Consider the following 19,415-nt stretch of genomic DNA (forward strand, 5'->3'; position numbering starts at 1 on the left):
TACACGAAGTTCAGGGTGCGCGACCGACTCACTACACTGCATTCGATATCCTGGAAGCAAGCCGAGGTAGGTAATTCGAGTGCCTATCCTTTATTCGAGGGTCCTTGTGGCTGCAGCTATCTCGGTAAACGGCACCTACGTACCTAATGAGTAGGTACTGTATATCAGGTTTTGAAATGACGATCAAACGCGGGAAAATTTTCAATGCAACAATTCATACATACAGCCTTGTCCACTGTCGGTTTGTCTGCAGATATTGGCAGTTCATGCTTCTGACTGAATACCTACCTAAAAGGCAGAACTTCGGAGTTTGGACAAGACAAAGTCAACTGTTGCCCCTTGTCGCATCCCTGTAAGAGCTTGTTCGAGGTTAGAAGATCCCGGCCTCCTCGTGCTACGCCACTTGACGTAATACGCAATCAAAAGCGGGCGATCCTATCCATATTATTGCTGCCTGAGGCAGACAGTTTAGATACCTTCAGGGTCGAAGCACACTCAGAGATAAGGTCTCATCCCTGAGATCTGTGCCTTATTAGGATCCTGCGCATGAGAACATCGGGACATTTGGACGAAAACTACACTTTCTGTCGAACCAAGTTCGCATCTTAATTGCCCTGTTGCAACATCATGATTCATGACACTGACAATCCGTCCTCACTGCATTGAGACCTGCCAACACAAGCGTGATGGAGGGGACAACCAATACCACTCAGATGTGAGAACCAACAAACATAGGCTTTCATACTGTGCAGGTAGTAAAGAGGAGAACTACGATAGGACGTAGCCTGCAGCGAGATCTTCAGTCTATGTTGCACAGATCAGCAATGCACAGTCACAGTCTGAGTAAGAAGGCCAAGCCCAGCCATTTACAATATCCTGATACAAACTCGCATTTGAGAAAGGCCTTGCATATGGCTTCGTGTACTCAGACATCGTCAGAGGGTTTCAAGGCGTTTTCTGGAAGAGCGTTCTGGATGCTCTTCGATATCCTCAAATAGGTATCATTACAATAGAACCCAAGAACCGTAGAGAAAGGTCGGTTCACAAATATCTCGTGGGACATCGAACACGATCGCATTTCACACGCATTTAATCCAGCCGTTACCTTAAATTCTTTTCGTTCATTTGGCCCAACATTCTGTTATCTAAGCATGATGGTGAACTCCCTCACTGAGAGTTTTCCCAACCGTTGTCTTGTTTAACAATTTACCAACGTCGGTCACCACCATAACCATTATCGCCATACTCGTTGCTGCCACGGCGCTCACGTCCATGCCCCCCCTGGCTCTGGCGGAGATACTCATCAGCAGAGCCTCCGCCATAGCCACCTTCGTCTCGGCGTCCATAGTTGTCACCCCCGTATCCACCCTCCTCACGGCGACCGTAACCGCCGCTCTCCTCTCGACGCTCATAGCCTCCACTGCCGCCATACCCGCCTTCATCACGACGCTCGTAACCACCGCTGCTGTCACCGTAGCCGCCCTCGTCACGGCGTTCATGGCTTCCTCCATAACCTCCACCATAGCTGCTTTGCTCTTGGCGGCCGTAGCTGCTCTCCTCTTGGCGTCCATAGCTACTGTTGCCACCGTAGCTGCTCTCTTGACGTCCATAGCTACTGTTTCCGCCATAGCTGCTCTCCTCCTGTCGGCCGTAGCTGCTACCACCACCGTAGCCGCCTTCATCATCGTCACGACGACGGCCGTGGCTCTCAGTTGAGCCGGAGTACTCATGCCGCTCAGTGCGCTGCTCGTAGCCTCCAGAGTAACTCTGGTGAGTCTCAGTTCGCTCCTCATATCCGTAACCACCGGTGTGACGGCCGTCTGAGGAGTCTTGCTGCTCGTATCGACGGTACTCAGACTGCTGGCTACCGTCAGGGCGCTGTGTCTGAGAATACTCAGCCTGACCGTAGCGATCACCGTGGCGACCATACTCTACTTCAGTTCTAGTGTAGGAGCCATCATCCTCACGGTGACTGCTGGATTGTCTCTTAGTCTCGTCACTGCCGAAAGCACCGCCAAGGATAGAGCCAGCTTGGTTGAGGAAGCCGCTAAGACCACCCTCCTCCTTCTCTTCCCTACGGGAAGAAGAGGGCATCTTGTAGCCAGTGTTCTGCTCAACCATGCCGGAGATTGCGCCGGTAGCGCCCTTAAAGATGGCGTCGGCCGCAGCACCAGCAATCTTGTCCTCGAGGGTCTCAGGGCCACCTCCGTACAGCTTCCGCATCTCGAGCTTGCCAGCACATCCGTGGCCGTGGCCAGTGTCGACAACACCCTCCTTGTGGTTCTCACCATTCTGAACGCCTTCTCGGGTCAGCTTCTGGCGGTAATCGTCACGCTGGCGGTCGCCCATGTTATTCCACCACTCCTTAACACCTTCGTAGGAGCGGCGACGACCCTCTTGAACCTTGCGGTTTCCGAGGTCACGCTGAGCAGGATGATGCATCACACCGTTGACGATGTCGTCGAGGAGTCTATCCACGTCGACACTCTCGTCATCGATGGCGTCCATAAGCTGAGGAACAACCCATTGCACCACCGCAGCGGCGTTTCGGCCAGCAATCTCGTTCAAGATCTACATCCAAGTTAGTTGCCGGATACAATCGGTTGTGTGGCTTGCCTTACGTTGGAAAAGTGATCCTTGGAAAGCATAGAGTGAGTGGGGTTGCTAGAATCATCGTCGTTGAAGACAATGTGCTGCTCACGCTCACTGCTAGCGATGATCTCATCAGAACCAGTCTTGAGCTCATTGCGGATCTGCTGGATGAGAGGCACAATGAAAGGGGCAATGATGGAGAAGATGAAGACGGAGAGCTGCTCCTCCAGTTGCTCGATGATCTTGGGGAGCACGGGAATCTTCTCCATGGCACCCGAAATACTCTTCATAATGTCGTCGTGGAATTCAATAGCAGGCATGACTTGCTTAAAGACATTCTGGATGTAGATGGTGAATTCCTCGGGATCACGAGGAGACACACTGGTGTTCTCCATCTGGGCAGTAGCAGCATTGTTCTGGAGCTCGTCGACCCGGTCACTCTGGTGCTTATCGCCAAAGATGCCATCAGGGATTTTGTCCAGAAGATCACGAAGCATGCTAGTGTCAGACTTGGCACCCTGCTGGAGAGTACCCTCGAGCTCCTCAATTTCGTTCTGAGTGAGCTTGTCCGACACTGAATCTGTCAGCTCTCCTCTCGTTTATGTGGAGCATTAGGACCAACCTTCACCAGTAACTGAGTGCAAGAAATCAACACCACCGAAAGTGCCGGTGACAATAGGATAGACGGGACCACGAGCTCCCTCAATTTCGATCTGTGTGTTGCGACCAACGTGGGGGAAGACATCGCGCTCGCCGAGCTCAATGAGGGCCAGCTCACAGTAGTTGCTGTGGGCAAAGAAATCTGCAGACAAGTTAGCTTTACATGACCCTGGAAACGAGCGAATTGGCTCGAGAAAGTCGGCATTACAGACCTTCCAGGCAGTGTAGTCCAGTTCCCATGAGGCGGAGAGCCTCGTACTTGTCTGCCTTTCGTTGCGAGTCCTTGTATCGACGACCAAGCTCGATAGTACCACTAAAGAGCTTCTTGACGTGTCTAGCGGAGGTCATGATACGTGCACGCTCGTTCGCAATGTAGTTCTTCATTCCCGTCTCAGGATCGATAGCCAGTTCTCGATCCTCGTCGATTGGCCCACGGAGGCGTTCATCATACTGACGGGCATCGACATTCTCGGCGTAGTCCTTGGGATTGTCGATATGGTCCTCAGGACGGTAGCATCCGAGTCGCTCAGCGGTGACCTCGAACTCTCCAGAGCCGTAGCCGAAGGTCATGAAACCGAGGACACAGAGGAGAAGGCGAATGGCCTCAGCGGAGACCGACTTGACAGTACCGACATCAATGGCCTGAGAGTAATCCCGAAGCCAGTTTCCAAAGTAGACTCGCGAAACGTTGATCTTGTTGAACTTCTTGCCATTGAGGGCCTTAGCCTGCGAAAGGATCAAGAGTGCATCGGTGATATCGCCGTGACGCCCTGAAGGAGAGCTTGATTAGCCACTGCCGGACAGTGTTTGGTCGTGGTTATGATCACTCACAGTTTTGGCCTTCGACCTTGGAGATTGAAGCAATGTTACCAGCACCGAAAGCAAAGACTGGAGAAGCCAGAGCAACGAGGATAACAAGCCCCACCAGGAGGCTGTGAGATCTGAATGTGGACATGACTGTGGTTCACGTCCTCAAGCTGGGAGTATCTCAGGATGTTAGCTACCTAGTAGTGCTGCAAAGATAGGAAAGAACCCCTTCTGAGCTAGCAGAGGGGAACAGGATGTTATCTCCAGGGAGTTTGAAGACAGTAAAAGAATGAGGATCGGGGGAGGGTCGTTCTGAAGGAGGAGGAGAAGGGAAAAACAGGGAGACGGTGGAAGATTAGTAGGGATCTAAGGTACTTTACCTTGCCTTATGCTTAAAGGTGGAGGAGGGGAGCTGAGGGGCAACCTCAGTCTGGCCTGGGCCTCCAAGTGACGCAGCTTCTGCTGGCAACCGAATAAAAGAAGCCCGTGCTCTCCATAGTAACTGTACAGTGACAGACAGTGGGAGTCTAGGGCAAACCAGCAGAAACGAAACACTACCTTAGGAAGACATGACCTTATTTGCTGACGCTATTTCCATGGATACCAATTGCGTTGCAACCTTGGGTGAGACCAAGACAAGCTTAACAAGACAAGTCAAGCCACCACCACACCTCCCTCCATTGCACATGTCTAGCGCTAACACAGCAGAATGGTGAGACGGATGGACGGTAGTGGGCTCCCTCCCGAGCTGGCCTGTGTTATGCCAAGCTCCCTCGATCTGACGATAGCAGCTTTAGTCCTGCTAAGTCCATTTTCCCCCGGCGATCCGCTGGCCCTGGGCATGGTCGACAGTGGGAGGATGGCCTGGTCTGGTCTGCTTCATCATGCCAAGCATTAACTCATACGCGCCCAGGGCCCGCAACTTTTGTCAGAGAATCATCGAGGGGTAGAGGAGCTGGGGGGAGCTTTTCCAAGCTGTGACAGGGGTCCAGTACATTGACATTGCGTGTGATCATCACCCAAAATCAAGTATCTCACCCCTCCATTGTCATCAGCAGCAGGGGTCTGTAACACGAGCCGACGGGACCATGGACTGTCGTCGAATCAAGCTTAAGAGGGCGCGTGGCCGAGGGAATAATGCAGTTGATCACTGATCAAACATTAGCTTTCGCACTGGTATCGATTGAGATAAGCCGAATGTAGCTGGATCAGAAGACATCAGAAAGGCTCCTGGATATCATGACTATCTTTTGAAGATCCGATACTTACCTAGTCAAAGCACATATATCAAGGATCTTGTCAAGCTATCTGCTGGTTTTTCTTTCAGTCATAGAGGGGCCGTTCTACCCCTCATCGCGTCTAGTTGCTAGACATAGATGCGACAAGAGAGGACAGTTGACTTCTATCGGTGACTGACACCAGACACAAGTATAGGTATTTGATAAGACGCGGGAGGCATACTCAGAAATGGTCTCACTGCCAAGTTTCAGTACTATGTGCATGAAGAATGAACCTTGTGTCGACGTGTGTTGTTGGCTCAGGAAACCAAAGCCATCGCGTTTGCTCGCGTTTGGTGTGCTAATCACAATTTGGTTATGCTCACAGGATGTTGAGTGTAGTCAGGCAACAAACGATATTCGGAATGAACATGGGGCTACTGGTGGTATGGGCCGCCATATGAACAACGAGAACAGTCTGAAGGAAAGGGCCTTTCGGTAAAGACATGTTATACCTAGGTAGGCATGCCTTTATATACGATCCATGGCTCTGCGGGGTCAAGGTATCTGTCAAGGTTAAAGAGTCTACACGATATCATAGAGTAGATTAGAACCATCAAGGTGTTTCAACCTGGGCTCAAGGGGCCAAGACAGTGGAAGAAATACCAAGTGATGAAAAGTTACGTGATGGGACAATTCTTTCGCATCTCCTGAAGCTTTAACGTTGAATTCCAGATGAGAGTACAGCAGAGGTGAAGTCTAATAAGTGTTTATGGCACACGCGTTGCAGTCTCATCAGTGGCCAGGTGGATGAGAATCTGATGCTACACGTATTCGGAAGATTGGGAACAATAGGCAAAGGCTGGCTAGCATGCCAGTTCTCTTCGCAGGATGCTAGGTGCTACTGAAATCATCTGATGGCAGCTTCGGGACTCTCACGACCGCGCTGTAAGGCGAAAATACTGGGCTATGATGCGGAAATGGAGAGCTAAAGGTAACTTGCCTGGATGTGCTGAAGCCCTACTGTTGAGACCAGGACCTCAGCACTCTAAAACCAGCAATAACATTACAACCCGAATAGAAAGCTCAGGGCACAAGATAGGACTTGACGCGAGCAAACAATCAACCTCCCTGCTTCAGGTGACTTGGGTGGAATGGGAAGATTGCGGCCTGGCTGGGGTTGGGCTATGCTGAGAGTTGCAAAGGTTCTGTCGCACAGCGAGACGTTGGGGGGGCGCCAAGTGCCTGAAAAAAAGGCTCGAACCTTGAGCCGCCCGTAGTGGTGGTCGTCATTCCATCCATGTGCCCCTGGGTGCGCCGTGCTGAAATATACAGGTCAAGGGTGAAGGTGCTGGAATGACCCCGCCTGGACATACGTCCAGCGTCCTCAGCAGCTTTCCAGTGACGGCACCCTCGGATTGGGTTTTGAGAAGCGGTGAGTGGAGGGCAACACACTCCGTAGGGTGTGACACATCGCTTCAGCATGCCCTGAGAAGGGTCACGTAAAGCGCTAGAAAAGCCGCTGAGGGAGTCCTTCGTTGGTATCGCTGAAATATCACAGCTCTGAGGATTGCGATTGCGAGGGCCCTCAACGTAGGTGTAAGTCGATATTGACAACGAATTTGCGATGCACAAACAGCCAACATCTGTAGTATCACAATGACAACACCCTCAACGAAGGAAAGGTCTAGGGAGCTTCCCTGGTTCTGAAGCACAATTCTGAAAAATATTAGACGAGTACAGTCGCAATACATGCAACATTGTGAATTCCGCACTTGCATCAGTAGCACCCAAGAGGCTGCACGACTGAGCGCGGGCGGGCAATTTGTTCCTTCGCTGCGACTGGTTGACTGACCAGTCAGCGCTGCCCGCACAAAAGTTCACCTGGCCTTATTAACGTTTGCGCGTCGAGGGCCTGCGTTTGTTGTGTTTTGGTTTTATCTGAGTGAGAGAAGAGTGATGTACGCGAAAAGATCCCAACTTGGTGCGTTTGGGTTAAGTCATGGAGGCTTGTCACGAGTAAGGCGCCGATGTTGTTGTGTTGATATGCTCTTGCATTTTGTTCTATCAGCTGGCACTTGCTTCTGCTGTTAGAATTACTACTATTAGGTAGGTGCTACAGTGGTGGCCATTATGTCCTTAGTAATAGAAGGCGTCGATGGGCTGGGTTGCCTTAAATTGAATGAGACGAGAGCGGGAAGTACGGGGAGATAGATCGCTGACGACTTAGGGGAGAATTTGGTGAGGCTGCTGAGAGGTGTAAGAGGCCACTGTGCTTCAGAGATATCGGGTGCCGCGGGAATATCGAGAACAGCCCGAGTGTGCTGCTGTATAGTGAGAAAATTGACTTCGATCCCTCGAGCCCCGTTTTCAAGGCCCCCGCCCTGAGGTGATGAAATTTTCACCATTGTGCTCCGGGTGCTGGCTGGACTTGGAGGGTCACTCGAGTGGTTGGCCACTAAGAATGCGCGCCTGCTGCAGCTTTTCCCTTTTTTTTTCGGGTAGGAAGGCGGGCGCTGATTTTATTTTTATTAGGCGCTGCCAATTTTTTGTGCCCCCGCCTGGAGAGCCATTTACTGATTGCGCTTGGTGCTGACCCCTACATATTCAGCGCATCGCCCACCCCGCGCCCGTTCTCTCTTTCTCCCCCATTCTTCAGTACTCCCAGCACCCTCATTTTCCAGCACTTCTCAGTGAATCACTGGATTTCCATTCCCCTCAACGCGCCAAAACCACCTGGATTTGCACGCTTTGACACTCTATCACAGTAACAAAACAGCGCATCGCGTCCCACTACTCGTTCAACGCGCCCCATCAAATCGTCGGCGCAAAACTTCAGGTGAAAGGCACCAGACGCTCAAATAACAACATAACCCCTTATCCCCAATATCATCACCAGAATCATGGCTCGCCCCAAGAAGCAACCTGTTGAGAAGCAACAGCAGCAGCAACAGCCTGCTCCCGTTCCCATCCCTCCTCAACACATTCAGCAATACACTCAGCACCCGCAGCCCATTGCCGCTGTCCCTCAGCCTGCGATGCCCATGGCCATGGCTCCTCCTGTTGGAGTTCCTCAACCTCAAGCTGTTATGCCTCAACGCGTCGTTGAGGCAGATAGCTTTCTGCGCGTGAGAGATTCGGTAGGTCCACACCATTTCATCTTGTATTTCATGTCTTTCGTCCTCTGTCGAGCACTACGACCTAGGTACCAACCACACCCCACCCATGCCGCGGCGCATCTCTTGTCAAGTCGGCAGAGTCTTCCATGACTTCTGGCAGAACGAGACACCTGGAGCAGTCGCCGTATTAAGGCCATAACCGGACCATCTTGAGGAGGTTCACTTCTTTATTAGTTGACCTTGCTTCATACTGCGCTATGCCTTTATAAACCAGGGACGCGCTGTGACTTGATTGTTGACAGGTCCATATCTCGATAAAGTCTAAAGAGCTATGGCCATCGTGTCCCTGTATCCACTCAAGCTCCCCCCACCCACTTACACACTCGACCTTTCATCACTGTCACTTATAGTCCTGGAGAAACACAAAAGACATATTACTAACATCGCCTTGTAGGCTGTTGGGCGATTGACTACTATTCTTGAGCTTCTCCGATCTTTCACTGCCGACTATGTTCGTCAGACAAATCTCTTGCTTGGTGAGCCGACTGCCGAAGGCTCGCAGGACAACCTCCTCGCCAACTTTGAGCACGCCGCTCAGCAGCTGATTATGCCCGTTCCTGAGCTGGCTCCTCCTGTTGAGGAGAAGAAGGAACGCAAGAAGCGAACCATTGACCCTAACGCCCCGAAGCGTCCCTTGACTCCTTACTTCCTCTACATGCAGCATGCTCGCTCCATCATCGCTAATGACCTTGGTTCTGAGGCTCCTAAGGGTGCCGTTCAAGAGGAGGGCCAACGTCGTTGGGCTCACATGGGGCCACAAGAGAAGCAGGTAAGCCGCGCTACCTTGAGTATTGACTCCTGTTAGAGTTGCCACTAACTTTGTCCCAGGGTTGGAATAATGCTTACCAGTACAATCTTCGCTTGTACAATGCCCGTGTTCATTCCTACAAGCACGGTAACCCTCTGGCCAAGAACATGACTGATGAGGAGGCCTTGAAGTACGCCGAGGACTTCAACGTCCCGATGTCTGAGATCAAGGATGCTGCTCAGATCGAAGCACCTGCCGACGACCAGGATGCCATTGCTGAACAGCTCCAGGCTGTGGCTGCGGCTCCCGCTATTGACGAGCCTGAGCAAGCTGAGACCCCTGCTAAGACTCCCAAGAAGGCCACTGGCGGCCGTAAGCGCAAGACAGCCACACCTGCTGCCGCCGCTGAGGAAGCCAAACCTGCCCCTGCTAGCCCTGACAAGAAGCGACGACGCACATCTACCAAGGCTGCCGCCGCCGAGCCCCAGGAGGAGCCTAAGAAGTCGGGCCGCAAGAAGACTAAGAGCTCTTGAGTGTCCTTCATCTTTTTTTCTCTTTCTTGACAAGCACTTAGTACGCTTCGGCTTTCTTTACTCTCCGTTGAGCTCCCATCGCAAACTTACTGTGGGGAAGCATGATACCTAAGGAGAGTGCTATATACATAGGGTTCTCTATAGGCGTTTTGGGGGTATCTCTTATTTGCTTGTACTCGTTTTCAGACGGGATGTTGGGGTTTAGGGGTGGTTAAAACCAGGGATTCATCGATGATACGGCTGGACAGTTGGCGGGGTTGCTGAGTTGTATGATTATGTTGTTTGGACGTGCACAGCAATGCCGTAATGATAGCAATGATTTATCATTAAATCTGATTATTCGTGAAAAAGTGAACAGTAGAAGCCGGCACTGCTAGGTGTCATAAAGCCCCAATGCGTATTGATAGCAAGTCGTCCGTTTTCCAAGATGACAAGGGAGGGAGATCTACAGCAATCAATCTCTCGACAATACTATTTCTTGTTGCATAATAATAGCCGGTTTAGACTTTCCCTGAAGGCCTTCTACATTTAGGCTTGGAGGAACCATTTGCTACGCTGAAGCAGCTAGGCATGCTATCTTTTGTCCTTTCACCATTGGTCAGGCCACCTGATAGTGCCAGGCCTCACTTACAAGGGTCTAATCACGAGTCCCTTCCTGCCGCTTTGCAAATACTACCACAGAATTAATTCATCTTCTTGCAAGAGCAATTTGGCTCATCTCTCCTTTTGCAGCTGAGTCTCTTTGTTCATCATAAATCATCTTAAAAATGCCCAGTGGCACCCCTTCAGAGGCCGATTCCACGGCTCACCACCAGCCGCCTGCTTCGCACAGGACGCTTCGCTTAGTCGCGATCGCCTCATTTCTCCCCGCATTTCCCCTCTGTATTGCTCACGGAGTTCTGTCAAACGATGCAGCTCCTGCAGTCGGTCTTGTTCCACTTGCATTTTCTTCTGGTGGAAGCTTGTTCCTCCTCCGCCGACGAGAACGAGACGATGGACTTGCGCAAAAGCTCTCACATCCTGTGATGGCCTTTGCTTTTGATGTGGTATTAGCGGCAGCTTGTATGATTGTGCTGGTCTTTACATGGATTTCGAATGACCAATTGGCGTCGTTGAGTATGCTGGCAGCTTATGCCACTATTCCCCTTCTCGTCAACTTGTCAGAGTCCCCCATTAAGAAGTACATTGCTTTACGTACAAACTAACAGCTACATCAGTATCATTCATCTTTTCATCGCTCTAGAGTCATTCTATACGGGCCTTGCTGTCCATAGTATCGTACAATGGCTCGCTTGGCGCACTCTACCTCCTGACTGCCCACACTGTGACCATCGACTTCGCCCAGATTTCCCAGAGCTACCATGGCTTGATCGTCTACGAGAACGACGAGATGGAGATTATTCAGCCTTGTTTGTGGATGAAGAGAACAGGTATCACGATGACGAGACCGAAGAGACGCTACAGCGTGCTGAGAGTGCCGCGCAGGAGGCAGAGGCGCAACCAGAGGTTGTTGATGTCAGGAAGAAGAACAGCCGTAGGAATAGGACTAATACCCCTCCGTCACGAGATGAACCTGCGTCTCCATGGAGCGCCTCGTGATGAATGAAAGTGGAATATTCTTGAGAGACTGGTATGGATCAGCTGGGTCAGATGAGAAGACTGGAGTTGTGGTATCAGCTAGACTGTATCAGATCGATTCTTGAATGGCACCGTATCCCAGCGATATTAGTGACCAACATTAGTTGAACACCTTTTATCAAGTGTAATTAGGAATACTAAGACATTTTGACTGTCAATGAGGGCCCTAGATTCGGCCTTTGTGCAGACCACAGACTCGTCAGGCAGTGTTATCGTATACAGACCTGTGATATATCCAAGTGCATTCTCCACTGTAGCTCTAGGCCCTCAAACTCTCTGACTCCAATCAGCGATAACTCAAATGGAACTTCATTCATCATATCAAGCCTCTTTCTCCAGGCTATATCCTAGCTTCTTGGGGTAACCTTGACCTCAACTGGCAGCTCCGCATTTCCTGTCATTCCGGGATCGCAAGCCCATGCATATATATACCGTTATAGCGATAAATTACAAGACATCATTCCACAATCAGCTATCGGTGTGCATGTAACCCCCACTGCGTTCTTATCGGAGCGTGCCCCTAGAAGATCGCCCGCTCCCGCAGTGGGACACAAAAAGTCTGGAGCCCCAGGCAGGTCGCGGTCGAGCTTCTGATGGTGGTTGTGAGTTTGAGGCTAAATACCACGAGCCAACCTCTATCACGGCGCATTTGCTAAGGCTACGTCATGCCCACTACAGCTTCGATTACCTTTTCTTGAATCTGAATCTGAAGCTGTAGTTTTAACGTGCATGTGCATAGCATAAAGTTTCTCTGCTTTGTTTATCAAAACCAACTTTCATAAGAAATTTGCTTTCATTTCTCACTCCCTGGGCCTTTTCTTCTTTTTATACAACCAACCATTCTCCTAGCTCGACTCGCCCAAATCAAACACCCACTATCTTCTCCTTTCAACGTTGTGGCTTGTTACCAACATCCCGGCTTTCGAGGATCTTTATTCCGGGGGACTCTTAAACTTCGACTCCGTCCAAGCCAGTTCTTGAAAGCAGCCATGGCTTCTTTCATTCGTTGGTTGGTCGGAGAGACTCTGTCAAATAGAAACTCCATACTCATATAAGACTAGGTACAACGCCAGATTGGCTGCGCGTCCACTGCTCACTCAAAGCGTTACCACTGCATTTCTCTTTGCTACAGGCGATGTTACAGCTCAGCAGCTCGTTGAGAAGAAAGGTGTTGAGAAGCATGATCTTGTCCGAACAGGTCGAATGGCCCTCTACGGTGGCTGTGAGTTCCTACAATCTTAACCCCGGCAGCTCGACAGTCGTTGACATTTTACAGTTGTGTTCGGCCCGGTTGCTACAACATGGTTCGCTTTCCTCGCACGCAGGGTGAACGTGCCAGGGAACAAGAAGGCTGAGGTTCTCAGTCGAGTCGCCTGCGATCAGCTTGGTTTTGCACCTGTCATGATAGGTGTGTTCCTTGGCAGCATGGCCACGATGGAGGGGAAGAGTGCACAGGAAAGAATCGACAAGGCTTGGTGGCCAGCCCTGAAGGCCAACTGGATGCTCTGGCCTGCCGTCCAGGTCATCAACTTCTCCCTCATTCCCTTGCAATACCGTCTGTTCTTTGCCAATATCATAGCGATTGGCTGGAACTCCTACCTGAGCTGGGTGAACTCCCAGTGAGATACACCCCATGCTTCGCAGATTGCCTGCCGGTTCTTTTCATATAGATATAGAAGTGTTTCTGTATTCACGATGGATCGATGTTCTTTTTGAGAATCATCTGGGTTTGTTCCATGGGTCGGGGAGTATATGGTGACGAGGAAAGGAAAATAAACAGTAATTTCACAGAATCTGTATCATGTTTCGATAGACACTGAACCCCGGTATAATAAGCCACTCAAGCCGTATAGCTATTTGGCTTTCATGATAAACATTGGGTCTCATTCGAGTTATCTTTCGAGCACGAGGTGGGCTGCCAAGTCTCATGAGAAAGCGGGAATCGATCTCCGAGGTGTCCATCGGAAGTTGATCGAACTCAGAGGGGTAAAGGCCATGATGGCCGCTGTAGCTCTTCGGTTCCCGCCATTTTGAGTCACTATACTCCGTAGACGCTGCCTTGTCGGAACTGCGGAGAAGCCCCGTGATGAAACTGGGTGCATTGGTTGGGGTATGTTCCATGTTTAGGACAGTGATAGGCTGGTTGACAAAAACACAGTATGTACAAAATGGATCATGAACATCTCATGAGCTGGCTTGACCCGGTCACATGAGTGATTTACTTAGCCAAAACGAGAGTAGAAGAAAGACGACTGTATACTTGGCTTATAATCAAGAGCCTGGACAATCGCCGAGATACATATTCTACATATTCTTTTTACTTTGTCTCTCCGCCCAATCTTTGAATGCGACGCTTTTTAAGTCCTCAACTCATCAAAGCCGTTATCGCTGCCTTAGGCCACAAATAGTTAGCGTCACAACGTTGGCCCATTGCAGCGCAGCCTTTTCCCAAGCGGCCAAATCCGGGTTTTGTAGATAGAACCGAACAACATCAGGAACTCATCCTGACCCTCGAAACAGCCCTCTCCTCCTCTCTCTCACGCAGCGGCTCCTCTGCGCCTGGTAACACATCATGTTGCCTTCTTCTATGCGCCGAGTCGTCTCCTCAGCCGTCTCCTCGGCCCCTCAGGCCGGTGTCGTTTCCGTCCTCGCCTCAGCCACTTCAAAGACCACTCCCGTCTTTGTTCGAAATCAGCAGCGACGATGTTCTTCTTCAAAACCCTCGAAATCCGATAACGGTGCCAACGAGATCTCGGCTGGCCAGTCGGTGCCTGCTGCTACATCACCCAAGTCTGGCAATGAGAAGCGAAAGCGAAAGAGCAGCAAGGATGCTTCCGATCGAGCGGCTTCAATGAGAAAGTTGCCAAGCGTTCCCAACACGCATCACATGTCACAAGAAGGTAAAGCTTTGGATATAAATCACTCCTAGAGGGGACCATTGCTAATTGTCGCAGCTCTGGGACTATCAAGTTTCTTCTCACTACACAGGCCCATCTCGGTTACTCAGACCATGCCCCGAGCGGTTTCCGATGAGCACTTCGCCTCCATCTTTGCCTCCCGAACTAGAAGCAACAAGATGGCCGATACAGATTCCACTCTCTCCAGCGCTATCGAACAGTTGGAAGGGCCTATGGCTCAGATGACCATTGGTGGAGGACACGAGGGCCAGGAAGGAATGCACAAGGTTGATATCAAGAACCCCGATGGTACCGAGTCCAGCATGTATCTCCAGATCGACACCATGTCAGGTGAATTCCTGCCTTTCCGACCTCCACCTCTGCCTCAACCCCAGGCTGCTGGTCAGGCAGATAGTGCCGTTGCCGATATCGAAGCTGCCGAAGACGTTCCCCAGCACCGGATGTACAAGGCTCTTTTCACCATCGAGGAGTCCATCGATCCGGATGGCCAAGTTCGCATCATGGCCCACAGCCCTCAGATTGTGCAAGACAACCAACCGCGAAGTTTTCTTGAGCGTCTGGCTCTTCGCCAGCTCAAGTTCGACGAGGCCCAGGGCCGCCGCGATATGCACGCCATCAGCGTGAAGCGACAACGAAAGCTCAGGATGAAGAAGAAGAAGTACAAGAAGCTCATGAAGAGGACGCGAGTCCTGCGCCGCAAGTTGGATCGAACTTAGACATATGTACATATTTCCCTGTTTGTTCGAGTCATGTTCCTCTTTTTGATCTCTCGCATACGGGGCATATCGAAGGACATTTTTCATTCGTGGTGTCTGGGCATTGAAGAAGAAGATCTCTCACATTGAGTTTGGGCTGTGGCATTGCGCTTTGAGGCTTTTCTTATGTTTCCATAGACTCGCGCAGGTAACAATCATCATTTTCAAATGAGTTGAGATATCTTCCGTGGTGACCTCAGTCTCAGATACACGAATCATGTATAAATAGCTGTATAATTCACCTGTTGGTCCTCAGACATGATTTTGGTTCAAGTGACGTCTATTTGATACTGAAAGCTCATGCGTTGTGACTTAGTGTTGGTGATGCAGTAAGTGTCTATAGCTCATATCGAAAGCCTCCAGTGAGTCAAGGAAGCATCTTGTGAGTTACAAAGTATCCATCAGTGGCCAAGGTATTTTTATTCACGTTCCTCAGACTGTAAACAATTTCTTAAACACTAAGCGCCACTATATTCAACCTCTGGAGTTCTCTCGGTGACTAAGGCTAGGTTCGGTGGAGGTCCAACCCAAAGTATCTGACCGAAGTTCACCGCCCGGCAGAAACTTATCGACCGCCAAAATTTTGGATTTTTGAGACGCTGGGTCCCACTTCGAAAACGAGATCGCATTTGCGCCAGCGTATTTTCAGAACAATTGATCTGAAAAAGAATCTGAAAAGATGCAGCGCAAGGCGGTGTAAGTCCTGATGCTACCATATGGCTCCGAATTCCTTTAACTGACATCATTATAGTGACTCGCGCATTCCAGCGCTCATTCAGAATGGCCTGCAAGAAAAGAAGAGAAGCTTCTTCGTCGTGGTGGGAGACAGGTCGAAGGACGTGATCGTGCGCCTGCATTATATTATGTCCCAGTTTGATATCAAGCAGAACAAATCAGTTCTCTGGGCTTACAAGAACAAGCTCTTGGGTTTCACCAGGTTTGTAGATCTCGACAATCTCTTCTCTCGATGCGACGCAGCTAACCCAAGCTTTACAGTCACCGAAAGAAGCGCGAGCAAAAGATCAAGAAGGAGATCAAGCGAGGAATTCGAGAAGCCAATACCGAGGACCCCTTCGAGCTGTTCGTATCGCTACACAACATCCGATATACCTACTATAAGGAGACCGACAAGATCCTAGGTCAGACCTTCGGCATGTGTATTCTCCAGGACTTCGAGGCTATTACCCCCAATATTCTTGCCCGAACGATCGAAACTGTCGAGGGTGGTGGATTGGTCGTTTTGCTCCTCAAGGGCATGAACAGTTTGAAGCAGCTTTACAGCCTGTCAATGGATGTCCACTCGCGTTATAGGACAGAGGCCCACGACGATGTAGTGGCGCGTTTCAACGAGCGATTCATTCTCTCTCTGGGAAGCTGCAACTCTTGCTTGGTTATTGATGATGAGATGAACGTTCTCCCTATCTCAGGTGGAAAGGGTGTGAAGAAGCTTCCTCCTCCGGATCTCGACAATCCCAAGACAGAGTCGCAAATTGAGCTTGAGGCCATGAAGGAGCAGAACGAGGGACGACAGCCCGTAGGACCTCTTATTTCTCTCGCCAAGACTGTCGACCAAGCCAAGGCTCTTATCACATTCACAGATGCCATCGCTGAGAAAACCCTACGGAGCACAGTTACTCTTACTGCTGCTCGTGGTCGCGGAAAGTCTGCGGCTATGGGTGTCGCTGTCGCAGCTGCGGTTGCGTATGGATACAGCAATATTTTCATTACCTCTCCTTCGCCTGAGAACTTGAAGACTCTGTTTGAGTTTGTCTTCAAGGGTTTTGACGAGTTGGGCTATGCTGATCACGCCGATTACTCTATTATTCAGAGTACAAACCCCGACTTCAACAAGGCCATTGTTCGAGTCAACATTCACCGACAACACAGACAGACTATTCAGTACATTCGACCTCAAGATGCACACGTGTTAGGGCAGGCCGAGTTGGTGGTTATTGATGAGGCTGCGGCTATTCCTCTGCCTCTTGTGAAGAAGCTCATGGGTCCTTATCTTGTCTTCATGGCCTCTACCATCAACGGTTATGAGGGTACAGGTCGATCTCTTTCTCTCAAGCTCATCAAACAGTTGCGAGACCAGTCGCGCACTGCTTCCACAACTGGCGAGGGCATGGAGATCACTGATCGATCAACTGGCAAGACCTCAAAGACTGAGGAGTTCCAGGCGGGACGCAAGCTTCGAGAAATCACCTTGTCTGAGCCTATTCGATATGCCCAGGGAGATGCTGTCGAGAAGTGGCTCAACACGGTTCTCTGCCTCGACGCGACTCTGCCCAAGGCCAAGTCGAATATCAACGGATGCCCCGACCCTACACAATGTCAGCTCTTGAACGTCAACCGAGATACTTTATTCTCTTTCCACCCTGTGTCCGAGAAGTTCCTTCAGCAAATGGTTGCGCTGTATGTAGCTAGCCACTACAAGAACTCGCCAGACGACCTTCAACTTATGAGTGATGCCCCAGCACACGAGCTCTTCGTCCTTGTTCCTCCTGTTTCTGAGGACAGCGCCAGACTGCCCGAGCCTCTCTGTGTCATTCAGGTTTCGTTGGAAGGAAAGATCAGCAGACAGAGCGTCCTTAACAGTCTGAGCAGAGGACAGCGACCATCTGGTGATCTCATTCCTTGGCTTGTCAGCCAGCAGTTCCAAGATGAGGAATTCGCCTCCCTATCTGGTGCTCGAGTTGTTCGTATTGCCACAAACCCTGAGTATGTTTCAATGGGATACGGATCCAAGGCTTTGGAACTGCTCGTTGACTACTACGAGGGGCGCTTCGCCAATCTGTCTGAGGACGAGGATCAGGTTATGGAGGAGACAATGACTCGAGTTACTGATGCTGAGCTCGCCAACGCCAACTTGCTCGACGATGACATCAAGGTTCGGGATATCAACAAGATGCCTCCCTTGTTCGCCAAGCTGTCAGAAAAGAAACCCGAGCGACTCGACTATGTCGGTGTTAGCTACGGATTGACCCAGCCTCTTCACAAATTCTGGAAGAAGGCCTCCTTCGCTCCCGTCTACTTAAGGCAGACTGCCAATGATCTGACTGGCGAGCATACCTGTGTCATGCTGCGACCGCTTGAGAACAGTGAGGACCGAAGCTGGCTCGGGGCTTTCTCCAGAGATTTCCAGAAGCGTTTCCTGTCCCTCCTGTCTTACCAGTTCCGCACATTCACTCCTATCACTGCCCTTAGTATCGATGAGGCCGCCAAGTTGGGAGCGCAACTAGACTCAGTTGAGGTTCAACCATTGACCAAGGCTGATCTTGATATCTATATGAGCCCTTTCGACCTGAAGCGACTCGAATCATATGCCAACAACATGCTTGACTACCACGTTGTTCTCGATCTTGTTCCAACCATTGCCCACCTCTATTTCACAGGACGCATCAAGGGAGACGTTACTCTATCAGGAGTCCAGCAGGCCGTCATGCTGGCTCTTGGTTTGCAGCGCAAAGATATCGATGCGGTTGCCCAGGAGCTCAACATGTCCACCTCTCAGGCCCTCGCCATGTTCATTAAGATGATGCGAAAGATCACTAAACACTTCGCCGGTCTCGTCTCCGAAGCTGTAGGCGCAGAACTTCCCCAGGTCGAGCGTCTGGGTGTGAGTCGCGAAAATGCTAGTGGCGCACATGACGATGAGATCGTCGACGAACGTTATGTTCCTCTGGCTACAACATTGGACGACGAACTTGAGGAGGGTGGTGATGAAGCAATGAGGGAGCTCAAGAAGAAGCAAAGAGAGCTCATTGACTCTTTGCCACTTGACCAGTAAGTTTCATTCAGATATACACATGCAAGGACATCTGCTAACAGCGAATAGATACGAGATCGAGGGAGATACTCCTGCCTGGGAAGAGGCGGAAAAACAGGTACTGAGTGCGACAAAGCAGGGCAAGTCAAACCCGGTGGTCAGCGTAAAGTCAGCCAAGCAAAAGAGAAAGGCCGGCGGTCAGACAGCGGCTGAGGTCTATGAGGAGGCATTTGGCGAGAAGAAAAAGAAGAGCAAGCGTGTGAAAAAGTCCGCGTGAGAGTGACGAAGAATATTCTAAAGTTAGGTTTGGCACATGGAACGGCGTTTTCTTCGATAGACAGACGTGTTTAATCAATATACTGTTTCAATATGATTATATTTTATCGACTCAGGAGGATTGTTGATGGTTTGAGTAAGAATGTCACTCAGGCTTGACATGAGTTAAAAGGTAGCTTGCATCACAAATACTTTCACTTAAGCAATGATATCTGTGTACAAATCAGGGGTATTAATTTGTTGCTGTGCTACAGTTACAAAGCTCTATGGTTTTATCACCAAAACGCCAAATACTCAACATCTTTGCAAGCTGAGTACCTTCT

General features: G+C 50.4%; 7 protein-coding genes across 8 annotated transcripts; 5 read left to right on the forward strand and 2 right to left on the reverse strand.

Annotated features, from left to right (window-relative positions):
* Positions 1 to 1,206: 1,206 nt before the first annotated feature.
* Positions 1,207 to 4,207, reverse strand: FVEG_00456 (hypothetical protein; the record flags this gene model as incomplete). The annotated part of the gene is made up of 5 exons (XM_018886932.1): positions 1,207 to 2,571; positions 2,622 to 3,166; positions 3,215 to 3,394; positions 3,465 to 4,022; positions 4,084 to 4,207. The coding sequence occupies 5 exons, from the start codon at positions 4,205 to 4,207 to the stop codon at positions 1,207 to 1,209; spliced, it is 2,772 nt and encodes a 923-aa protein (XP_018742591.1).
* Positions 4,208 to 5,402: 1,195 nt separating this feature from the next.
* On the reverse strand, positions 5,403 to 5,561 carry FVEG_00455 (hypothetical protein; the record flags this gene model as incomplete). The annotated part of the gene is made up of 1 exon (XM_018886931.1): positions 5,403 to 5,561. The coding sequence occupies one exon, from the start codon at positions 5,559 to 5,561 to the stop codon at positions 5,403 to 5,405; it is 159 nt and encodes a 52-aa protein (XP_018742590.1).
* Positions 5,562 to 7,836: 2,275 nt separating this feature from the next.
* FVEG_00454 (hypothetical protein) lies at positions 7,837 to 10,128 on the forward strand. Its single transcript, XM_018886930.1, has 3 exons — positions 7,837 to 8,416; positions 8,850 to 9,224; positions 9,284 to 10,128. Exons 1-3 carry the CDS (start codon positions 8,180 to 8,182, stop codon positions 9,734 to 9,736), a joined length of 1,065 nt encoding a protein of 354 aa, XP_018742589.1. The 5' UTR covers positions 7,837 to 8,179; the 3' UTR covers positions 9,737 to 10,128.
* Positions 10,129 to 10,413: 285 nt separating this feature from the next.
* On the forward strand, positions 10,414 to 11,577 carry FVEG_14663 (hypothetical protein). The gene is made up of 2 exons (XM_018903607.1): positions 10,414 to 10,895; positions 10,954 to 11,577. Exons 1-2 carry the CDS (start codon positions 10,504 to 10,506, stop codon positions 11,333 to 11,335), a joined length of 774 nt encoding a protein of 257 aa, XP_018742588.1. The 5' UTR covers positions 10,414 to 10,503; the 3' UTR covers positions 11,336 to 11,577.
* A 366-nt stretch (positions 11,578 to 11,943) lies between these two features.
* Positions 11,944 to 13,266, forward strand: FVEG_00452 (protein SYM1). The gene is made up of 3 exons (XM_018886929.1): positions 11,944 to 12,383; positions 12,436 to 12,596; positions 12,651 to 13,266. Exons 1-3 carry the CDS (start codon positions 12,364 to 12,366, stop codon positions 12,995 to 12,997), a joined length of 528 nt encoding a protein of 175 aa, XP_018742587.1. The 5' UTR covers positions 11,944 to 12,363; the 3' UTR covers positions 12,998 to 13,266.
* Positions 13,267 to 13,384: 118 nt separating this feature from the next.
* On the forward strand, positions 13,385 to 15,362 carry FVEG_00451 (hypothetical protein). 2 transcript variants are annotated; one of them, XM_018886928.1, is made up of 3 exons: positions 13,417 to 13,484; positions 13,533 to 14,274; positions 14,329 to 15,362. In XM_018886928.1, exons 2-3 carry the CDS (start codon positions 13,947 to 13,949, stop codon positions 15,006 to 15,008), a joined length of 1,008 nt encoding a protein of 335 aa, XP_018742586.1. In that variant the 5' UTR covers positions 13,417 to 13,484; positions 13,533 to 13,946; the 3' UTR covers positions 15,009 to 15,362. The 2 variants fall into 2 exon arrangements, with proteins under 2 accessions (XP_018742585.1, XP_018742586.1); XM_018886927.1 differs by having other exon boundaries at positions 13,385 to 14,274.
* Positions 15,363 to 15,654: 292 nt separating this feature from the next.
* FVEG_00450 (tRNA(Met) cytidine acetyltransferase) lies at positions 15,655 to 19,309 on the forward strand. The gene is made up of 4 exons (XM_018886926.1): positions 15,655 to 15,743; positions 15,799 to 15,984; positions 16,044 to 18,833; positions 18,886 to 19,309. The coding sequence occupies exons 1-4, from the start codon at positions 15,727 to 15,729 to the stop codon at positions 19,091 to 19,093; spliced, it is 3,201 nt and encodes a 1,066-aa protein (XP_018742584.1). The 5' UTR covers positions 15,655 to 15,726; the 3' UTR covers positions 19,094 to 19,309.
* Positions 19,310 to 19,415: the final 106 nt, after the last annotated feature.

This window comes from Fusarium verticillioides, chromosome 1 (genome assembly GCF_000149555.1).
Source record: "Fusarium verticillioides 7600 chromosome 1, whole genome shotgun sequence".
Classification (NCBI taxonomy): Eukaryota; Fungi; Ascomycota; class Sordariomycetes; order Hypocreales; family Nectriaceae; genus Fusarium; species Fusarium verticillioides.

Coding starts and splice junctions, on each gene's coding strand:
- FVEG_00454 (XM_018886930.1), top strand. CDS start 8,180: ATGGCTCGCCCCAAGAAGCAACCTGTTGAGAAGCAACAGCAGCAGCAA. Junction 8,417..8,849: donor TTCTGCGCGTGAGAGATTCG/GTAGGTCCACAC, acceptor ATCGCCTTGTAG/GCTGTTGGGCGATTGACTAC. Junction 9,225..9,283: donor TGGGGCCACAAGAGAAGCAG/GTAAGCCGCGCT, acceptor ACTTTGTCCCAG/GGTTGGAATAATGCTTACCA.
- FVEG_14663 (XM_018903607.1), top strand. CDS start 10,504: ATGCCCAGTGGCACCCCTTCAGAGGCCGATTCCACGGCTCACCACCAG. Junction 10,896..10,953: donor ATTCCCCTTCTCGTCAACTT/GTCAGAGTCCCC, acceptor CAGCTACATCAG/TATCATTCATCTTTTCATCG.
- FVEG_00452 (XM_018886929.1), top strand. CDS start 12,364: ATGGCTTCTTTCATTCGTTG. Junction 12,384..12,435: donor ATGGCTTCTTTCATTCGTTG/GTTGGTCGGAGA, acceptor ATATAAGACTAG/GTACAACGCCAGATTGGCTG. Junction 12,597..12,650: donor AATGGCCCTCTACGGTGGCT/GTGAGTTCCTAC, acceptor GACATTTTACAG/TTGTGTTCGGCCCGGTTGCT.
- FVEG_00451 (XM_018886927.1), top strand. CDS start 13,947: ATGTTGCCTTCTTCTATGCGCCGAGTCGTCTCCTCAGCCGTCTCCTCG. Junction 14,275..14,328: donor GCATCACATGTCACAAGAAG/GTAAAGCTTTGG, acceptor TAATTGTCGCAG/CTCTGGGACTATCAAGTTTC.
- FVEG_00450 (XM_018886926.1), top strand. Junction 15,985..16,043: donor AAGCTCTTGGGTTTCACCAG/GTTTGTAGATCT, acceptor CAAGCTTTACAG/TCACCGAAAGAAGCGCGAGC. Junction 18,834..18,885: donor GACTCTTTGCCACTTGACCA/GTAAGTTTCATT, acceptor AACAGCGAATAG/ATACGAGATCGAGGGAGATA.